Source organism: Exophiala xenobiotica (assembly GCF_000835505.1).
Source record: "Exophiala xenobiotica strain CBS 118157 unplaced genomic scaffold supercont1.5, whole genome shotgun sequence".
Classification (NCBI taxonomy): domain Eukaryota; kingdom Fungi; phylum Ascomycota; class Eurotiomycetes; order Chaetothyriales; family Herpotrichiellaceae; genus Exophiala; species Exophiala xenobiotica.
This window is the reverse complement of record NW_013562490.1, coordinates 1,326,725-1,347,921: the sequence shown is the minus strand read 5'-3', so window position 1 is coordinate 1,347,921 and position 21,197 is coordinate 1,326,725. Positions and strand designations below refer to the sequence as shown.

The 21,197-nt window shown below is 51.4% G+C and overlaps 8 protein-coding genes across 8 annotated transcripts; 6 read left to right on the top strand and 2 right to left on the bottom strand.

The window, feature by feature from the left end:
• Positions 1-569: 569 nt before the first annotated feature.
• On the top strand, positions 570-1,420 carry PV05_08237 (uncharacterized protein). The gene is made up of 4 exons (XM_013457737.1): positions 570-745; positions 807-922; positions 986-1,039; positions 1,100-1,420. The coding sequence occupies exons 1-4, from the start codon at positions 637-639 to the stop codon at positions 1,193-1,195; spliced, it is 375 nt and encodes a 124-aa protein (XP_013313191.1). The 5' UTR covers positions 570-636; the 3' UTR covers positions 1,196-1,420.
• On the bottom strand, positions 1,241-3,018 carry PV05_08236 (uncharacterized protein). Its single transcript, XM_013457736.1, has one exon. The coding sequence runs from the start codon at positions 2,524-2,526 to the stop codon at positions 1,333-1,335; it is 1,194 nt and encodes a 397-aa protein (XP_013313190.1). The 5' UTR covers positions 2,527-3,018; the 3' UTR covers positions 1,241-1,332.
• A 1,564-nt stretch (positions 3,019-4,582) lies between these two features.
• PV05_08235 (uncharacterized protein) lies at positions 4,583-6,936 on the top strand. Its single transcript, XM_013457735.1, has 4 exons — positions 4,583-5,078; positions 5,228-5,308; positions 5,420-6,272; positions 6,333-6,936. The coding sequence occupies exons 2-4, from the start codon at positions 5,254-5,256 to the stop codon at positions 6,625-6,627; spliced, it is 1,203 nt and encodes a 400-aa protein (XP_013313189.1). The 5' UTR covers positions 4,583-5,078; positions 5,228-5,253; the 3' UTR covers positions 6,628-6,936.
• A 285-nt stretch (positions 6,937-7,221) lies between these two features.
• On the top strand, positions 7,222-8,746 carry PV05_08234 (uncharacterized protein). The gene is made up of 2 exons (XM_013457734.1): positions 7,222-8,277; positions 8,450-8,746. Exons 1-2 carry the CDS (start codon positions 7,367-7,369, stop codon positions 8,700-8,702), a joined length of 1,164 nt encoding a protein of 387 aa, XP_013313188.1. The 5' UTR covers positions 7,222-7,366; the 3' UTR covers positions 8,703-8,746.
• Positions 8,747-9,244: 498 nt separating this feature from the next.
• On the bottom strand, positions 9,245-15,131 carry PV05_08233 (uncharacterized protein). The gene is made up of 3 exons (XM_013457733.1): positions 13,729-15,131; positions 9,712-13,675; positions 9,245-9,636 (listed from the first exon to the last, which is right to left on the bottom strand). Exons 1-3 carry the CDS (start codon positions 14,778-14,780, stop codon positions 9,520-9,522), a joined length of 5,133 nt encoding a protein of 1,710 aa, XP_013313187.1. The 5' UTR covers positions 14,781-15,131; the 3' UTR covers positions 9,245-9,519.
• A 606-nt stretch (positions 15,132-15,737) lies between these two features.
• PV05_08232 (uncharacterized protein) lies at positions 15,738-17,323 on the top strand (the record flags this gene model as incomplete). The annotated part of the gene is made up of 8 exons (XM_013457732.1): positions 15,738-15,792; positions 15,841-15,893; positions 15,940-15,968; positions 16,019-16,185; positions 16,255-16,571; positions 16,633-16,932; positions 16,979-17,068; positions 17,126-17,323. The coding sequence occupies 8 exons, from the start codon at positions 15,738-15,740 to the stop codon at positions 17,321-17,323; spliced, it is 1,209 nt and encodes a 402-aa protein (XP_013313186.1).
• A 398-nt stretch (positions 17,324-17,721) lies between these two features.
• PV05_08231 (uncharacterized protein) lies at positions 17,722-18,649 on the top strand (the record flags this gene model as incomplete). Its single annotated transcript, XM_013457731.1, has 2 exons — positions 17,722-18,424; positions 18,483-18,649. The coding sequence occupies 2 exons, from the start codon at positions 17,722-17,724 to the stop codon at positions 18,647-18,649; spliced, it is 870 nt and encodes a 289-aa protein (XP_013313185.1).
• A 307-nt stretch (positions 18,650-18,956) lies between these two features.
• PV05_08230 (uncharacterized protein) lies at positions 18,957-21,126 on the top strand. Its single transcript, XM_013457730.1, has 3 exons — positions 18,957-19,151; positions 19,203-20,513; positions 20,580-21,126. Exons 2-3 carry the CDS (start codon positions 19,255-19,257, stop codon positions 20,992-20,994), a joined length of 1,674 nt encoding a protein of 557 aa, XP_013313184.1. The 5' UTR covers positions 18,957-19,151; positions 19,203-19,254; the 3' UTR covers positions 20,995-21,126.
• Positions 21,127-21,197: the final 71 nt, after the last annotated feature.

Sequence of the window (21,197 nt, the reverse complement as noted above, 5' to 3'; positions counted from 1 at the left end):
TAGTCATCGCTTTGTGATACGATGGAAGGAGTATATTCGCCACTGTTGAGCGTCTCCAGAAGACCGTAAGACGTGGGCAGTGAGGGGCAGTAGTTGAAGTCACGTTCAGGGTCAGAACCCAGAACTTCATCGCCGGCAGATTGTGACATAGATATCACCACGGGATTGACAAATTGATCGAAGGCAGTCCCTTTGCATATCTCAAGATGGAGCTTGCGGAGCCTGGCGGTAGTTCTTGTGCTCGATGACTCGTGGCTCGTGGCTCGATTCCGACTCTTCGTGCGAACACAAGGCGTACAATGCTTACTGAAGGGTCCTCAAAGAGCAACGGCTCTGTTGTGATACTCGCCCTCCATCACCAATCAGATGATGCATCTGACAGCAGAGGCTTGCATTGCTATCATTTAGTCCCCCGTATTGTCAACATCAACAGGTAAAGAACTTGAAGCTCGAAGTTAAGCTGAAAAAGATCCCTTGCACGTGATCGCAACAGCAACCAATCATAGTCGGGTATTTACTACTTAGCGCCAAGACGCAGTCACTGTTTCTTTGACTGGCATTGACCGACCGGAGCTCCAAGGGTGCGCTCAACTACCTCCATTTCAACAAAGTCCACGACCGATCCCTCAAGTCACCATGTCTGCGCCTTCTTTAGCTCCATACATCCTGAGACGGCCATGGTTGAAGAGATGGATGATGCCGCTGGCCAACTGGTACGCCGAAGCTGCCGGTTACAGAAGATTGGGTACGACATCATGAGAGCTCCAACACTGGTGTGGGAGACAGAGTCATTGACCATGTCACAGGGCTTAGAGCCGACGACCTAATTCCCGAAGAAAACGATATTGTCCAGCTCGCACTCAAGAGACTGCCACCAAAAGAAGCATATGACCGGGTTTTCCGACTGCGAAGAGCTTTCCAAGTACGCCAATGATCTATGATTCATGATCGTGAGGAGGACGCCGGACTGACAGCTTCGCAATAGTGCTCTTTGGCTCATCAACTGTTACCTGCCGAAGACCAAACGAAGGCAGACGAAGTGAGAAGGACCCTAGAAAAGACCTGCGAGCCACGAATGGTTGCTGATTATTGAACGCAGGATCAACCCTATTTGAGCCCCATTATCGAAGAAATCGAAGCCGAGTTGAAGGAGCGTGCTGATCTGGAGTCAATGGTCGTGGAGCGGAGGAAGTAGAACTAGTTTCACACATCGAGTGGAGGAGACAAAGTCGATTGCGGTGCGCTGAGATGAAAGGCAGCCCAAACATGCAGTTGCGGTGACAGCCGAACGACTTCTGTACATATACAATAAGAGTCCATGGAACTGGACCGTTACACGGTGTTCATGACCTCGACATCCACATCCGAAACCCGCCACATGTACCACATGAACAAACTGCGATATGGAGCGAAAGGAGCTGATTTATCCAACATCTCCTGCTCGGACATGTACTTCCACTTCCCGCCACCTTTGGCCTTGAGCTTTTTCACGTCTTTTCCATAGAACGCTGCCATGCCACGCTGGACGCCCAGGTCGCCGGTGGACAATATGTCCAATCTCTTCAGCCCGAAGCATGCGAACATCTCGACGCTCCATTTTCCAAGGCCGCGAACGGCGATCAATCTCTCCATGACTTCTTCGTCCGTAGCTTTCATGAGCATATCTGTCGTAAGCTCCCCTGTCGTAAACTTTTCTGCTAAACCCTGGATGTATTCTGCTTTTCGTTGTGATAGCCCTGCCAGTCGGAGCCGTGCTATATCCGTTGCAGCGACTTGTGCTGGAGTTGGAAACTTAGGATTTTCTGAACCTTCCTCGTTGAACAAGGCGATAAACTTGTTCTTGATAGACTTGGCAGCTGCTCCAGATACCTGCTGACCCATGATGCCGCTTGATAATGAGCGAAAGGGGTCTATCTGTTCTGCGAGACCCCTGGGCGAGAATATCGAACACGGGTGTTTCTCGATGATTGCTTTGAACCGAGGATCGACGCAGGTCAGATGTGCACAAGCTTGATCGAGAAGTGTGTTCGTTGTACCTGTTGGTCTAGGTAATCCCGTCTTAGATGGTGTCGAATCAGGCAAGTCTTCAGGGTATGCGACTTTCTGCGTACCACCAGGGGTGACTAAAGGAGCATTGGTGATGTGAGGCCCGGCCGGGCGGTCTGGTGGCGGCGTTGCATCGTCAACATCTCCTGAACTATAAGGAGCCCGGAGGATATTCACAAAGCTGGGTGTTGGAGTCAATGGAGGATGTTTAGGCTCCTTGGCTGTGGAAGCTCTTCTTGAATTCTTCACTGGTGTGATTGGAACCTTGAACTCCGGTGCCGTTGCTTCGCCTTTGACGGAAATCGAATCGTTGGTAGGCTTAGGCTTTTTGGATTTATTCGGAGGGGTGTCGGAGGTAGCTGAGCGTTTCTTGGTCGTAATGGCAAGATTAGAGGGCCCTTCTGAGCCGGGGACAGCAGCTACTGAAGCAATTCTGATGGATCTGCGGATAGTCATTTTGAAGAAGCCGCGACTCAGCATTCGACGATGTGGAGGATGCTGTTCTCTAGGCGTGCTCGGCTCTCAGCGAGCGGCAGGCCAGCTTGAAGTTTCCTGATCAACGACAGTCGGACACGTTGTTCGGACTTCCAACAAAAGAAGCAAGAAGCTGACCCAAAACGAGAAAGGAATTGAGATACAGAACTACGACCTACACCCTCCGATGTAGCTCGTTGCTCTTTTGTCGTCATCTTAAAGATCCTTGCGGAAGGCTGCCTGTGCTTGGCCGAGCGCGTATCTGGCTGACCTAAGCCAGACGAAGTCACGTGAGAACGCGGAGGAACCAACTTTTACAACATTCTGGCTTGATCATCAGGCTCAGATCCATCATCAATACTAGTTCGATAGTCGCATATTCGAACCGTTCTGCCCTTCCCCGCAAACCGAAGGTGCGTCTCTTGAGTTAAGAGGAAGTCCAGGGTATGCATCAACAAACGTATCAAGTAGTGCAATATATGTTCTAGGCACGCATGCTCCCGTGGTGTTCCGTACTCGATCCGAGGATTTGGGTCGTGAAGGAGAGACAAACCTTGTCACAGAGATTCCAGAACCATGCCTGTGTCGCTGGACTATTGAAAGCATGGTATATTTTGAGAGATACCAGACTTGGAAGCAACGATGATTTCAATTGTGCTCATTTCGGACGATGATCATGCATGTCGTTGTTAGGCGGATCTCAATGGAAATTGAAGAGCGCTCATCGAAAGTGGATGTCCAAGAAGAGAATAGCCCTATCTCGTTTGTGGGCGTGAGCCTGGGATGTGTGATCCGTGGTTCGTAACGTATTGTAACGACAAAATGCACTACGAGCCATGGTGGAACAAGTGTGGCGGACATCTGGGCACCGGACCTAGCGCATTGGGTGACGGAGACATTGATACCACGCAGCGGTGGGTTATGGACCACTGACTTTTCCCGCTTGGAGTCGCTTGGAGTCGACGGCCGCATGTGCATTGTGGACGCCCAGAAGTTACTGTGCCAGCTGGGTGCGAGCAACCAAGCTTGATGCTGATGGAGTGACTGGGGAGAGATCAACGAGTAACCCTGGACGGGGAAGGAGAATTTCATCCTTGCTTTGTGATGACGATCAACAAGGATTGGAAAGAGATGAACTTCATAGTTGAAGCACAAGCGGAGAGCAGCTGATGGCTTGTGAGTGTGCTTTTGTCACAATTTTGACATCGGAATGTATATGCATTAAATGAAGCACGACATGACACGTCTTGTTTTGCCGTCAAGTCAAGTTTCCATCAATTCGAACCTCATCTCTCTTCAAACCATGCTGTTCTCAATAGTAATGAATTATCTCGGTTAAGCATGATATGGTCATGGATCTACCACCGTATGTACAAGTAGGTGATCGGAAGTGAACGGCCAAACAGCCATAAGCGGACATACTCCATTTGGTGGATCTGCGTTCGCAATTCAAGTGTGAAAGAATCGGATTAGTGCCATAGTGTCTGCTCAAGCGAGATATGTGTTCCTCCGGGCGCGATAAAAGGCCATCTTCTTATCACGAGCGGCGTAAGAAGGCACTAACACGACGCACAAGTCATGGCTCGAGGTGGCAAGCATTGGAGGAGTCGACATGTCTCAGATTGGAGTTCTCGAGAGGCCCGGAGAAGGTTGGCGTGCGTGGCGTGCATGCAGTTCTGGTGGGAGTGGACCATGCAGGGTGGCTGAGGCGAAAAGCTTGAGAAGGTCGACATGGCTGCATGCCTGTTGGTGGAGATGCAACAATAATAAGTTACATACTATGTAAATGCTGGAGAGGAGATGGAAAAAAGGTGGTGGTTGTTGACATGATGGGGGCGCGCAGATGGCCCAGATGGCTGCAGTGCCGGTACGGTATCAATACAGCCATCCCCTTTTACTAGGCCGTCAATCCGACTCCACAGCTGCAACAAGCTGTGCAGCAAGCGCGAGTCAACAGCTGGATGTCCACGGGTGTCCTTGGTGTGAAGCTGGTGATCCCTTGCCGTCCCCGCCTGGTGCAGCCCGAGCTTCTGCAGCTTGCTGGGTTGATCTGGCCGTCAAAGCAAGCACTGGCACGACTGGGAAGTTCTCTGGCTGGCTTTGACTGGCTTTTGACTGGCTTTTGCGGGCTTCCTCACCTGCGGCTGCCCTTTGCACCCAATCAACGCCCTCGTCCGTTGGATTCATTCTTCACCCTCCCCATTCCCGTTCCCAATCTATTTTCCTGCCATCCCCCTTCTCTTCAAATCTTCCAGCTGCACTTTATACCACACAACAGTCCATCGTTGCTGCTGCTGTTTGTTTCTTCTTCTTCAACAAGCCAAGCCACTCGTGGATTCCTCTCTCTTAAATTTACGAGGATCGTACCTGCCGTCCGGCCTACTGTGTTGACACTTCAAGCAACAACAGTACAGCTTCTCCTTCGCTGAAGCTTTTGTTTATCCGTTGCGTGTTCACCCGGAACCCAACGAATTCATTCCTCAAAAGTTCTTACGACTTGCTTCGAGCCAGCTGTATCACGCCTTTCACCTTCTATTCCCTTTAATATTGCATTTCAGGTCAGTAAGTCCACAGCATCACCTTCACCTTGCTTCCTCACCTTCTCAGTGGGGGGTGCCGCGTCATCCCTGTCCAAAAGCACATCAAACCGTTTCAGTCCTCGCGAGCAGCAAAACTTGCGAAGCAAACTCGCTGACCTTGATCACAGCTTTCTCGCTGATTCATAGATTCGCAATGGCCTTCACAAAGTTCATCCTTCCTACTCTCGCTATCGCGAGCGCCGTCCTCGGTACGTGTCATTAGCACCTTTGATCGTTTCGAAGCCCAAAACGCGCAAGAGATCGGATTGAAGCACATCTGGGAAGAAAGAGAACATGACATGGCTAACATCTGGGTTCAGCACAAAACGATGTCTGCGACGGACCTTCAATCACCATTGCCAGCAGCACAGATGCTCAGCAAATTGCCTCTTGCAAGACATACAATGGAGACGTGATCATTGATTCAACCGCCTCCGGACAAGTTGCGATCAACGGTGTTCAACAGATCAAGGGTGATCTCACTTGCAACAACGCTACACAGTTGACTGCCATCACCTCAGACCAGCTCGGCACCATTACCGGCACATTCAGTCTGACTGGCCTCACCATTATGTCAACCCTCCAGTTCGACTCGCTTACGGGTGTGAACAAGATCAACTGGGTCGGTTTGCCTGCCCTCCAGAGCTTGAACTTCGCACAGGGTGTGCAGCAAGCCAACCAGATCTACATTTCCAACACTCAGTTGAACAACATCAACGGTATCGAGCTGACTGCCGTTGGAAGTATGGATATCAACAACAACCCTTATCTTACCGATGTGAATGTCAACGACCTAGCCAACGTCACCACTTCTCTGGCTTTCTCCGCCAACGGCCGTGACCTTGAGATTAGCTTCCCCAACCTTGAAGATGCTGCCAACTTGACCTTCCGCAACGTCAGCAAGATTTCCATGCCGTCTCTAGCCAACGTTGGTGGCTCCATGGGTTTCTACTCCGACACTTTCAAGACGTTCGCTGCTCCCAACTTGACTCAGACTGGTGGTACTCTAGCCTTCGTTGACAGCCCCGATCTGTCAAGCATTTCATTCCCGTCTTTGACCCAGATTGGTGGTGGTTTCTTGATCGCAAACAACACCGGCCTGAAGGCTATCAATGGCCTCCCCAAGCTGAAGACCATTGTTGGTGCTCTGGACTTTGCGGGTGCTTTCAACAGGTAAGTGACCCGATTTCCTATCTTGATTCCGCTGCGAGACAGGACTGACTCTTTCATTAGTGTTAGCATGCCATCCCTTACCGATGTCCGTGGTGGATCCAACGTCCAGACCACGTCCACCAACACCACCATCTGCGATCTCTTCAACCAGGCTCACTCTGCCGGCGTCATCAAGGGTGTCAACACCTGCCTCACCAACAAGGCCAACCCAGATACCAACCCATCTGCCACTTCAGGCGGTACTTCATCTACCTCCACCAGCGGTAGCAGCACTAGCAATGTGGCCATCGCTTTCGGACCTAGTGCACCATTGACTGGTCTCAGCGCTCTGTTCGCTGCTATCTTCTTCCTGTGAAGCATTGGGTTTGGCGTCTCTTGTTCTTAATTAGACTAGCTTAATATGCGATGGGTGATGTCCTTCGGTCCTTGTCTTATGGCGGATTTTGAGCGAATCCTCTTCCCGACAGGACAACGAAAAAATGGAGTGGCTCGTGGCTCGATACCTGCAAAACAGAAGCGCATGCGCGTCTGGAGTGTGGCCGGTCCGGGTTTTGTTGTTTGGGAACATCTACTGGGCAGATTGTTACTGAGAGCGAGAAGTGCTCAAAAGGGCTTGCGTGTGGATAGGCAATAACAGACAAACGAATATGTTTCTTTGCTTTCATGATTCTTTCCTTATAAATCCGACTCTGCTCATGAGGTTCCTTTATCGTCTACAATTTCTTGACCGTCCAGGATGACTACGGACGGAGTCGTTGGCTTATCTCACCGTCTATTCGCCCATGGGAAAGCCTGCCAGTAAGGTATTTAACTGGCTTTGTCTTGTCTCCTCTGGTACTTTTGACTTTCGTCAGCAGTCTTGGTCATTCTGCGACACCCCCGAGCACACGCTAAGCCATACTAAGATCTTACTTCTGTAATCAGAAGTTTGCTGGTATCCGTGAATAGTGAACGTCTCTGCATTTTCGCCATCATCAGTGTGAGAAGATGGGACCGCCTTGCTGGAAGGGGTTTGGTAGGGTGTCACTCTGTCACATCGCTTTCTCGCAACGGCAAAAGATCAGTGTTAAGAGGCTCTGAAGGGGCCCTGGAGTATGACGATTCGTCCCATCTGGGACGGATTACCGAGAAGAGACGTGGTAAGAAAGTGTCTCTCAGAGGTAAGACGGATATATACAGTCGAGAGCACTCTTGAAATCCAGTCTACATTATCTCCCTCAATCCCTGCTATACCTGTACCACATCCTTTCTCTAGTTGGCGTCGCAGGCAAGGATATATGGGTGAAGGATCCCTTCCAACACGAACGAAAGACAACACACGTGCGGCGGCGAAGATGACTCGCACCGACGTCGAGTTCAAGACCTCCGACAACGTCACCCTGCGTGGCTGGTTCTTCACGCCGTCCAACGTCTCGTCGGGGACGAAACTGCCATGCATGATCCTCACGCACGGCCTCTCATGCATCAAAGAGATGGGCCTGGACCATGTCGCGTCCAAGTACGTGTCCGACTTGGCGGTGTCGTGCCTGGTGTATGACCATCGCGGGTTCGGGGCGTCAGACACGGCATCGCACGCGCCGAGACAGGAGGTCAACACCTGGTTGCAAGCGAACGATACGCGCGATGCGGTCACGTACGTCCAGACACGGGAGGACGTGGACAAGAGCAAGATCGGCGTGTGGGGATACTCATTGTCCGCGATCCACGCGGTGTATGTGGGCGCGATTGATCGGAGAGTCAAGGCCGTGGTTGCGCTGGGCCCGGGGATGGATGGGACGGAGATTTGTAAGAGGTTGGCGGCGCCGCATGCGTTGAATGCAATGCAGGGGCTTTTCGAGATGGATCGGCTTGCGAGGGCGAAGGGCGAAGAGCCGATTAGAGTGCCTGTCATCAGTGCAGAGGGTGGCCAGTGTGTCCTGCCGAGTCCGGAGAGTACGGCTTTTTTTGGCCGGTGGGTGGGCAAGGATGATGAGAGGGGCTGGAGGAATGAGCTTACTTTGAGGAGGTGAGTGGTTCTTCGCGGTGAACTTGGACTTTGTGCGCTTCCCTCTTTGACACAGGGGGAAGCTTTGCCCCCTTCCTTGGTCGCTTCCGTGTTCGAGCTGAAATAGACAGAGGCTGGGGAGGAGAGCCAGGGCAAAAATGGGCAGAGTTTGCTGACCTGTGGGTGATCGTAGTCTCGATGATGTGTCGACATATTCGACGGCCATGGCACACCTGGAGAACTTGTGCCCGACACCGGTGTTCTTTGGCGTGGCGAGCAGAGATACGAATAGTCCGGCGGACATGGTGATGAGGCAGTATAACAAACTGAGCGAGCCGAAGGAGTATGCCATCGTGGATGCGGACCATTATGAGCTCATGGGCAAGGCGAGGGACGTCTTGCATCCAAAGGAGGTTGCGTTCTTGAAGAAGTGGCTGTCTCTGTAAGCTGCGACATTTTTTATCTGATGTTGTTGCCCTGCTCCGACCGGATCGATGGATCGGAAGAGACTCAACTATGGGCCTCGCACGGCGTTGAGTGTTGGGTGGATGTAGTTTCTATTCTTCCCTTGCCTTGTATCCTGCTCTTCCCTGTAATCGCGTTGGGAGTGTTGCGAGAGATTCACTTTCGGGATGGATGGGTTCGGGAGGTCACTGCATCCTGCGTCCTGCGTCCGCTTCGCAGGGACGGCACCTCGTTCTTCCAATGTGAGGTGTTTGCAAGTGGAGAGCATGTCACGCCCTGCTGAAAAGACTATCAGTACTCCGTCCTCCGTACTTGTTCGAGACATCATGGTGGCTCTGACGGAGTTGCAAGCGCAGGATATGAAGAAAAGGTCGGGTGTTGGGACGAGGTGAGCAACGTAGATTACGTTTTCGAGAACACCTATGCGTCGACCTCTGAGGTTTATCACGGTCCCGAGGCCGCTCTCACGCCCACAGAGGCAGATGATCGGGAGATAGCAAGTGTAAGAGCGCAACCAAATAAGGGCCGCCGGAAGAACACGAAATCTAATTGGGAGCAAGTAACTTAGAGATCTCACGGTGGTGTCGTTTAAGAAGGCACTCATGCTTCGAGGTGAGTCCCTGCGTGGTGATGTCTGGACAACACGACAGACATCAGGAAGATCTTCCAGCCGGCTTTCCCAGATGTCAATATAAAGTCGGAACAAGAGCAGCAACACCGAAATGTCAGTCTGGCATACCGGTGTATCTCTTCCTAGTATTGGTACCCAGTCACCCAGCAGACAGTATCCTATTGCCTCTATACAGATCCACGGCCCTGTTGCTGCCTCTGCAGGAATCTCGTATCCTCGAAGAGCTCTTCGAGTAGCTCTTCGGATACTTTTTGCTTGATGACAAGGTAGTCACGTGCTGTCGTCTGCGAGAGAAGCAGGTCAATATAGGATAACCAGAAAGAGGAGCTACTTCAGGAACACTGCGACGGGACACTTACATCCCACTCCCATGGCAAATTGTATCTGTCCAGCGTTTGCGGTAAAAGGTACCTCGTGTGGCATTTGACGTAGACGGGCTGGCTATCACGCTGGAGTGGCCGGCTGGGGAATTCTCGAGTGGCAGTCCGACGTTTCTCTCGATCGGGCCGAATATGTACGTCGCTTTCTGGACGAACTCTCTTCTCGGGTCCTTCTCGATATTCTTCTGCGCTCCTGGGAGGGGAAGGGCGGCGCTCGCCACCCTCTAGCTTTGGGACTTTGGGGGGCTCTGGTTCACGACCGTAGGGGACAACCGACCAGTTCTCCTTGCTCGGGTCATGCTTCAGCTGGGGTGGCCTCCTGAGGTAGAATACTTTGTTACGTATTTCCCAGTTGACGTCTTTCTGTTCGCTGATTCGCCTTTCCCTGAGCTGTTTCGTTACTTCTTCTGCGCCATACTCAATTGCGACATCCAATGCTGTCTGCCCATATTTGTTTACGGCCTGAGCCTTGTTGAAACTGCTTGCATTGAGGAGGACGTCGACCACCGAACTACTCCGAGCTCTTGCTGACAGGTGAAGCAATGTGTTCCCCATCCCGTCTGTCTCGTCGATGTTGAGGACGCGCTCATTCATCAGGAGCTTGAGCACATTCGGACAGCCGCATAGCGCTGCAATGTGTAAGACTGTCCTTCCCATGCAGTCGTGCCTAAGAAGCTCTACGTCAGGCTCCTCGAGAACACGTCGCATAATCATCGGCCAGTCCCACGAAGCGGCCCAGTGCGCAATGGTTCGACGCTGTTGGTCCGCATCATTTACATTGAAATCCGAGTTCATCAGAGCTAGAACCGTGTCCGAAAAGCCCTCAATAGCTGCAAGTTGAAGCGGCGTTCGACCCTGTTGGTCACGATATCTCGCAGAAGCGCCGTGTGCGATGAGCTTCCGAGCCAGTTTGAAATTGCCGTACTCCGCAGCTTCATGAAGGGCCGTTCGCTTTCTAGAATCATAGTCGTTGACTTTAGCCCGAGCAAGTAGGATGGCCCGGACCATGACCTCCTCCCAGTCATTGATGACGGCCCAGTGAAGGATGGTCTTACCGTCATACCCGCGATGAGCCGAGACGTCGGACAGTTGCGAAAGGACCTCAAGAGTAACATCTAGCCAATCTTGTTGTGCTGCAGCAATGAGAAGACTTAATTCCCCATCATGTTGTGCCATGGCATTGCGTTGACTGCGCAGGAAATCCACAGTCGTCTGATGATCTCCCAGGGATGCAGCCAAGGTAACAGCAGTTCGACCATTGTTGTCCCGGATGTCGACATCGACGCGACTGTCGTTGAGAAGAAGAGAGCCATGTCCAGAAGTTGCTTCGTAGTGTAAGGCTGTCCGCCCTTCGGCATCCTGTGCGTTCACGTTGAGGGTTTTCAGAGCCAGCAGCAACTTCATGGTTGGTCGAGAACCTCGAAGTACCGCCAGGTGTAGAGCCGTTCGTTTCACATAGTCAGTTACATTGGGAGATGCGCCGCAGCTTAACAATTCTGCCACCACGTCTTGATGATCGATATACGAGTGCAACGCCGTGTTGGCCTCCACAACCTGACTGTTTGAACGGTATAAGATTTTCTCGTCGAGGTCGTAAGAAACGCTGACAAACGCGCGAATGAGAGCCGACCCGTACAGTCGTATAGCATGGCCGAGAGGTGTCTCGGCATAGTAAGCAGGAGCTGTGAGATGCTCTACGTTGATATGCGAGTTGTGATCCGCTTCCACGGCAGTGTGAAACGCGGCGTAATTCTTCACCATGGAGCCATATTGTAGCCACACATTGTCATCGGAGTCGACACGATTCATGTGGTACTTGAGATATGTTGCGGCATAATCGTAGAATGCGAAGTAGCGCATCAAACAGGACTCGGCGGAAGCTCTTTGTATGTCTTCGGAAGCCGCTTCCCGAACATCCGCCAGTGTCAGATAATGAATGCAGTGCTGGGCGATCTTGCTGTGCAGCGCACTGGCTTGCTGCTTCAGTAAACTCTCCCGGATAAAATCCTTCAGTGACAGGTGTACAGCTCTGATTACTCCAGCAGGGCTGATCTTGAGTAGATCCGCACAGTGTAGGTTGACTGTTGCCCGGATTGAAAACGGTACGTCTAGCTCGGTCGTACGAGTCTCCCAGCCTTTTATACCCAGCACTTGTTCAGCTTCTTCGCATGTGAGCGGTCGTGCTGTCGCTGCGACGATCAAGAAGACTGCGTGTAGTCCTTTCAACACATCTTTGTCGATCTTCTGTAACAATTTCACATACAGTGCGTATAGCCCGGGAGGCAGACTTCCAAGAGCTTTGAGGCGCTCCTGGACTGTTCCTTTGCTCCATAAGGCGATACCACCTTTGAAGTGCTCCCAAGCCAAGCTCGCCCAGAGGAACATGCCATCTGATTTTAGCGAGATCTGACTTCGAATTTGCTGGATGTCACTGTCAGGAACATTGTACTCAAGCGCAAACTCTGCAGTGGCGTTTTCTAGGAAGATCTCAATATCTGTATGAGTGTGCTCTGGTGTAATGTCAAGAGTATCAACCATATTACTCGATTGGAGTTGTTGCGAGATGGTATAGCTATCTCGGCTGGTCACAAGAACCTTCAACCTGTGCTGATCATCCACTGATAATAGTGTTTCAAGCAAGCCAAAGCATATCTCGGGAATGTCACGGGCATCAGCTTCGTCAAGAGCATCGATCACGAGGACGACCTTTCCCAGCGATCGATTGTGTAGGACAGATCGAAATGCAGCCCACAGCGCCGAGGCCATCAGGTGGGGTTCCAGGACTCGACCAGTGTGAGCATTGTTGTTGGCAGAATCGAAAGCTTGTTGGACCTGGGAGCAAAGGGTAGGATGTTGGAGGAGCAGCTGGTGCAGAATTGATCGAAGAAAGGCCACTATTGACGTTCCGGCACTGTTATCTTCCCGGAAAAAGTACGACAAAGTTGTGTGATCGGCGAGATTTGGCAAATCGTTGCGCGGCCTTACTCGATTCTTCAGATCGCGCGAGAGATTCTTTGCCAGCACCGTCTTGCCATACCCAGGAAGGGCCCTCACCAAGAATAGTCGGCTCTGTTGCGACGTGGCCCAATCTTGAAAAGTACGATTGTCCCAGAGCCAGACTCCAGTCCTGGGGGAGGCATCTGGCACGCAGACAGAATAAAGCTCATAGTCGACACAGTAGAGTTTCTGGAGAAGGTCTGCACTCTGTACCTTGATGTTCTGACTTGTCTCCGACGCGATCAGTGCAGCAATCGAAGAATATCCCTGAGACCGATCTCCGCATGTATTCGCATCTGGAGCGGCTATCTCCTTGTGGTTTGCATTCAATGGCAGGATCTGCTCGCGCGCCGAAGCCAGAATGACGGCTTCCGGTTCCACAGTAACAAATCCAGGATCCGCGAACGGAACGGTTTCGTAATAGGATAGCACGGGGACATGGTTGAGGTCCACTTGATATTTAAATGAAAGCAGAGCCAGGGTGTTCGAGATGCGTTCAAGATTGTCCATGAATGTCATTCGATACGGTTTGCCCATCAGGAGAACGTGCGCCATTCTGTATACGATTCGCATCCATTCGTCAGCATGCAAGTGACCCTGTGGGGTACCAAGGAAGACCAAGCCTAAGAGCTGGTCTCGAAGGTAGACATGCTTGGGAAGCGTAAGAGACATAGCCAGAGCTACTTTCACGATGACGCCGCCGAGTCCATGGCAGACAAAGAGAAACCTTTTAGCGGGTCGCAGCAACAGCTTCTGTAAGAGATCCAGGGCTGTATCGCACACGGATGACTCGCTTCCATTCCAGGTAAGCGCACTGTCATACCCGTACGATAAGATACATGCGTCACAGGCTTGTTTGGCAAGCCAATCGCGAAGCCATGAATACTTGGCGGATGTTCTCCAGGACGAGACGGCATCGCCTCCTAGCCCATGGACCGCTACCACACTGGATACTTGGTTAGTCTCGTGGTGCAAGTTTGGGGCCTTGCGGTGACTCACTCTACCGTGGACGCCCCCTCGGTCCCAGCGACAAGAGGCGTTAACGCAACTAGTCCTTTGTACTGTAATGGAGACTGGACTGAGGCTTGCGTACCCTCTCCGGTGGGAATGATATCCAACAACTCTTTAGCATAAGCAGCAGCAACGGCTGCCGCATATCCTTGCCATCTCTTGTTCTTATGAGTATCACAATAATCGCAGATACCCCTTATGACGAGACATGGAAAGTGATCCATCAAGCCCGCAGCCTCCATTTCGAAGCACAAGACGTCTGCTTCTTTCGCAAGTTTGTCTCTCATTTCCGCATCTCTCATCAGGCTGTCAGCGGAAGCTATAAGTCCATAGTGGATAATAGGATCGTCAAGCTCGGCTGATCGTGGGCTGCGCCGCCTGAGATTCACCCCGTTTCTCACGCAACATTCCTCACAATCTTCTTCTTCATTCTGGTGAAGGTATTGGGAGTTGAACAGATTATCGTGCTGACGGCCGGGGGATCGATATCTGGCTGCGAGCCTCGGGTTCGATTTTATGCGGTTGACGGTATCTTGAATCCTGTGTCCACGCCTCTCATGCCGTGCAATTAGATTGTTCAGCGCAGAGAGCAGGACCCGAGGAGGAGGAGCCAGGAAACCGGTCCGCGCGAATCGACGTCCTTGTATGCTCTTGCCATACTGGTAATTTATGACACCACCAGAGGTACTGGTAGGACACCCGACCACAACATCACCTAGCCTGATATCATGTCTCTTACTGGGCACACCCCCGCCTATGCCGACCATTAAGCCGAAGCGAATGGATGGAAAGCTGCGGAGCATGTCTCGAGCCACGGAGGCAGCAGAAGTGAGTCCATATCTGCCTTTAGGTAGACAAGATATAACAACATTGTGCTGTCCGATGCGTCCAAACGCGTATGTGTTCGCATCATCCTTGTAGTCCAAATTGTCCACAGTATATTCTTCGTCAAGCAGCTCGCAGACTGCGACAAACTCGGTCGCGAGGGCGCAGATCCAGCCCACTCCGAAGGCATTGTGTTCGACGAGGGTTTGGGGCATTGCTATGGAGGCATATTGAATCTATTCGAAATCAGTGTGAAACAAGAGCAAGAGTGCGAATTGCAGCGACGGCTTCCGGGCCAGAGCCGCCTTCACGAAGCACTGGAGAGGAAGTGGACATGCTGCGTGAGGCTGCAGAATGCCTGCATGATTGGAGGCTATGCCTGCAGTTCAGAATGTCCAATCCGGTCCAGGCACCTTTCAAGTTGGTCTTGTTCACCATCATGGTCATCACATCGCCGAGGATAGCACTTGGTCGGTGCGGGATTTCATACAACGGATACTGTACGCATCAATAGACATGCACAAGCATTGATATTTTGGTGAGTGAAGAGGTTGCGTTTCTGGCATGGTGACTGGAACAAAGGACAGAGCGAGGAACAGAGCAGCGTCACTCAAGTTCCCGATTGAGGTCATCAAAGATCGCTGTTGTCAACCGGTTCGGCACGACGCGAGGCACAATTTAGCAATCATCGCGCACCACATATTCTCAATCCTTGAATCCTTAAGCCTGTACTCGTCCCTACTTATGATTGTCTCTAGATGTCAAAGACAGCGAGGTGGTACGAGTACCCCCCATGCGTAATCATCATGTCTGCGCCAGCAATTGGAGAAGGACAATTTCTTTGTCAGGCTGGCTATTACCCACGTTTTCTGCTCGCGCACGACATGCTCCCTGTAACACAGGCGAACTGGGCGCTTGTGGCATTGTCTCAATCCTCGAATCATTTATGGAGGCGCAGCTTTGTGCAGGCGGGCTAATGCAGTGTGCCTCTTCACCTGAACACCGTCCCCTAGGAACCAGCCAGTCAGGCCTCGAGTCGACCCGAAACCCTGGTGATGAAGCTGTAAAATCTGCAAAAAGGCAACCTCAGCCTGATGTTCCATTTTCTATATATCATGGAGCTTCCCTGCCTGTATTCAGAATTCTGAGAATGGTATTATACTGTTGATGGAATGCTTACAATTACAGCAATGCAGAAGCCGGTCACGATTGAAGTTCGTCGCAAAGGTTCGTACCAATTCATTCGACATTCCAGGGGCCTGCTGATGACTTCAGTCAATGGGAAATTCTTGCCGCCACAATGGCCCGATGTGCAAACATTCTTCCAGGTCAGTCCCTACCAAGGTCCTTATGATGACCCTAACGGAAGAATAGACTCCACCACAGGATGGAATACAAATAGTGTATGAATAACTATTCTTATACCTGGATATGTGTGGCTGAGAACTGTCAGTTTCGCAGAGCTGAATCCATCAGCTGGAGATACGGGAAGCTTCACCGTGCCCATGACCACGGACTGGGCATATCCGTCGGAATTGTGGGAGCCTTACTGCTGGGAGTCAAACGGCTATGCAGGCAGTGGCCATCATATCCACCAAGACGGGATCAAAGTCATCAAGAGTAAGGAGCCAACTCGAGTATTACACAACAGAGTACACAACGGAGTCTGCTGACCGACCATCTCAATAGCATCATGGTTCAAGTTTCTGGTCAAGCAGCTGAACGATGACTCACTTCACCCGAGGAGAGGTGATGAATGGTATCGCTACAAATGGTATGAAATGTGCTTCTATGTATATGCCGTCTCGGATGGCACGGCGGTCGTCTTCTGCATCGACACGCCACCGATGTTTCGCGAAGAACTCATGAGCGCACTGGCAGCGAACAAGTGCGGACCGCCCACGGACGCGTCGGCTTTGTTTCAAGCCAGCATTCTCGCAGAAGTTGTCAAGTTGTATAACACATCGATCTGGTCACTTCGAGATTCTGTCCGAAAGCTTGAAAAGGTATAACTGAAGGCCGGCGTCACTGACATTTGTGCATGATCATTGACCGTCGGTTATCCAGGATCGAGACATTTCCGGCATCGCCAGGGACAGACACTTCAACTTCGCCAGATTGCACGACCTAGCGAGACACGTCATACACACTTGCGAGATTGTCGCTGTTGCGTGTGATAGTGTCACAGAGATGATTGGTGACGCCGGAAACAATCCTACTGGTTCTTGCGATTGTTCCAATGGCAACTCGCAAGCGGCCAAGCTGGCATGTCCCCACAGCGAAATGGCCTTCTCGCTGAGGTTGTTACGCAATTTCCGACGGCGATCAGAGGCACTCAAGGCACGACTGACAAACGAGATAAATCTAGTGCGTTGCCTATCTGTGTGAGAGACCGGCACTAATGATAACAAAGGGATTCAACCTTGTTGTGCAGCAGGATAGTGATTCGATGAAGACTATTGCATTGGTTACTCTTGCTTTCCTCCCGGCAACCTTTGTTTCGGTGAGTCGTCTGGGTTACTTATCAAGGATCTGCCTCTAACGTACAACCTGGTTGCAGACAATTTTCAGCATGAGCTTCTTCTCTCTTCAATTTAATGAAGACACCGGCGACCAAGACTGGATTGTGTCGCACAGATTGTGGATATATTGGGCGTTGGCGGTGCCTCTGACTATTCTGACCTTGATATGCTGGACTTATGGACAACGCACGAAATCGATGACATCGCTGAAAAACCGGCACATGAAACAGTCTTAGCCATCTAAACGGTAAAGAAGGCTCGTCGGCCACTTTTTATCGTTCCGAATACGTGCGAGCAAGAAGTCCGCGGCCTTCTGGCTTATCTAAGCTTTGTACGACCGCGGTTCTGTCTCCGAGAACATGTCTTCTTGACCAGCTATACTGTGTACGAGTCCCGTGGCGACCACCAGATCAAAATTAAACAACCGTTTGCTTACCCGAGAATCTGTCCTCTTGGTGGAGAATCTCAAGTCCGCGGCTTTCGAAAACAAATGCCTGATGAATATATCACAACCCATTCCAACTCTTTCGAAGATGATAAGCAATCAATCATCCTTAACCTCTACGAAGTCAGCATCCTCCTCATCATTTGACCTTGTGATTTGAAATAGAACTTTCTTATCTGCTCGCGGAAGATGGCAGATACATCAGAGATGCCAGCTTTGGTGTCATTCACAGAAAAGTGGCACACCGAACCATACTCTTCCATCTCCCCCAAGCGACCAGAGCTGTCGTCAAGTGGAAAGAACGTCATTGTCACCGGCGGTGCAACAGGAATCGGGCGGGGCATTGCAGTCGCATTTGCTCAGGCAGGGGCGAAGTGTGTGTCTATCATAGGCAGGCGACTTGACAAGCTCAAGGAGGCAGCGGACATTATATCAAAGGAGGCAAGCAAAGATACGGATGTTCTATACGAACAAGCCGACCTCTCGGATCGCGGCCAAGTCGATGCAGCGTTCAAGTCTGTCACGGACAAGTCTGGCAGGATCGACATTCTCGTGTCGAACGCTGGCTTCCTGCCAACGCCTGGCATGCTTGTGGGCTACGACGCGGGCAAACTCATGCAAGGATTTGAGCTTAACGTTTTGACCACTTTCAATGCTCTTCAGGCGTTCGTCCCTCTCGCAGGTCCCCAGCCGCTCGTGATCCATATTTCGACGGCAGTTGCACATTTCAGGCCCATGGCTGGAGCAAGCGGCTATGCGGCGTCCAAAGCGGCCGCTCTCAAGATCATGGACTACTTTGCCTGGGAGAATCCGGAGATTCATGTGGTCAATGTCCAGCCTGGCTGGGTGCCAACAGATCTCAATGGACACGAACCTAGAGCTCCTGATGTTGGTACGTTTCCTGTCTCGTGCTGCCCATCTGGAAGCCCTGGTACTAATCGTGTGACCAGCTGATCTGCCCGGACAATTCTGTGTTTGGCTTGCATCGCCCGAAGCGAAATTTCTCAAGAGCAAATTCGTATGGGCAAACTGGGATGTCGAAGAAATGATGGAGAGGGCCGATGAGATCAAGAACAGCAAGCTGCTCGACTGGATGCTTGAGGGAGTCCCAATGTAGGAAGTAATGGATCTCCCGTGCAAGGGTCGGTGCTTCCTTTCAGGCCACCCAACCACCACCCGCAATGGCAGCCCGATGGTGATGTGGGGATTTGTAAGCATCCAAGTCCGCGGACCGAAGTCTCGGGCAAATCATCCTTCTCCATACTTCATTCCACCATTTGTACAATTCTCCTTTAACTTTGCTCCCCATTATTGTTGTCCTGCGACAGCGGAATCACTGGGCAATTTGCATCGGGGCGTCTGGCATCCTTCGCTTCCATGTCATGGAGAGCCAAAATCGTCGGCAGGGTATTGGAAGGAGAAAGGTAGGGATTGCCATGCAGCTGAGGCTGAAGTGGCTAATCATAACTGGCGCTGAAGGCTTGCGACGTCTGCCATTTGAAGAAGATCAAGTGTGATGCAAAGGTGCCTGAATGCTCGCATTGTATCTTGTACAAGGCGAAATGTACCTACACACCACAATTGCAGAGGCCCAAAAAGAGGCAAAAAGTACGGGAAAGGTGAGCTTGACACTTGCAAGGCCATCCATCGCCCTGCTGATTGCTGCGGAGTACACCCGAGGATTTCGGGCATCTCGAGGGCCGCCTATCTCAAGTTGAAGCAATGCTCAAGGCTGGTGATCAAAGGGTTACCATCGCAGCCGTCAATTGCCATTCGGTCAACCAAAGACAGAAACCCCAGGATATCACGCTCAAAGGAGCGGTGCAACATAAACCATCCATTGACATGCGTTTACACCCAGTTCCGGATGCGCTGCCAGTCCCAGCGCTACCAGGATATGATCTGCCGGAACTCCACGTCGTACTCCCCATCGTCGAGACCTACTTCGCCTGCTTCAACAGCATGGTGCCTCTCTTTCATGAAGGCAGATTTATGCGCATGCTAATGAGGTGGTACAACATCTCGCATACACGATTCCCTGCCCCTTTTGCTGCGATCAATGTTGTCCTGGCGTTGTCTCTTTGGCAGGACTCTTCTACAAAGTCTCCAGACGACGACCGTCTTATGCGCCAATTCATCCAGAATGCCCAGTCGGTCTTGTGCAACTTGGTGACGCGAGATCAAGATCTGTTGGGGATCCAGGCTGTCTTGGGTCTGGTCATGCTGTTTATAGCAGGACCAAACCCCCGACCAGCCGCAACACTGATCGCGATTGCATTTAAGTTGGCTCACCGACTGAGGCTCCATACCAGATCTAGCAGAGAGATGTTCGACGACAGCACGGCTCTGGAAAGAGATCGGGTCTTCTGGATCATGTATGTGCTTGACAGGGAAATGAGTCTCCGTCTCAGGGATCCCTACCTCCAGCAAGACGACGACATGGATGTCGCTCTCCCCGAATTCAAAGATCTCAATGACAAATCAAGCATAATTTTTGCAGGTGACGGTCAGACGTGGCTCAACTTTCTCCTCTGTCGGACTGATCTTGCACGCATTCAAGCTCGGATGTACCACGGCATCTACTCCGTCCGGGCGGAGAAATCTACAGTCGACGAGCGAGAAGCTGCAATGGCAGATTTAGATTCCATGGTGCATGAATGGAAGCAATCAATTCCCCTGCAGTTTCAGCCGGACATGCTCTCGGACCGATCCTTCGGCACAAATCTACGGTATCTGGTACACTTGCATTTTATTTATTACCACTGTTATTACCTGGCCCATGGTATCTATGCGCATGACCCGGAATGGATGCGACGAGTGACGACCTACAGCGACAGGTACTCGGGTCGAGCTGCTCTCATCTCCGACACGCCTTGGCAGGAATCACCATTGCCAACGACCTGGGTGCAAGATCTAGAGACCGCAAGGGAGTGTATGAGATTGTTCAAGGTCGTGCACAAGCAGGATCTGGCACTGCTCGGGTACGTTGAACGCTGGAACCGCGTCCCGAGGTCGTAGTGAAGTACACCGCTAACAAACGCTTCTAGACAAATCTCCTGTGTCTATCTGACGTCCATGGTCATCCTTATCATCAACAAATTGACAATATATGAGTTGCCATTGCATAGTCACCTGGAGTCGGACGATTTGTTGATTGACGAGGGCCTCGTATACCTGGACAGAATTGCTGGGGCCATGGACAGTGACGGGCTCCGTAGCCTGTACAACGGATGTCTCGAGCTGAAGTCTCGCGCGGCGATCGCCATGATGAGTTACACCAGCCTTGAAAATCTTTGGGTGCCGGATCAGCCTACTTTTCCATGGTCTAACACCCGATCCATGTCGGCATTGTTCGATGCCTTTGCGACGGCAGACATCAAAGGTCCAGCATCATTCACCTATGGCTCCGGTATTTGGCCGCAAGATATGGCAAACCTCGTTGATGCAGAAACATGTGAATGACGACAATGTAACCGCGACGAGGTATGGTTGGAAATTGGATTTCAGTTCGCAAATTGTGCAAGCAGGAGAGGTGCTGTTGCTCGCAGACGTTTCGAATACACCCACCTAACATCAAGCACATCAAGCACATCAAGCACATCAAGCACATCAAGCACATCAAGCACATCAAGCACATCAAGCACATCAAGCACATCAAGCACATC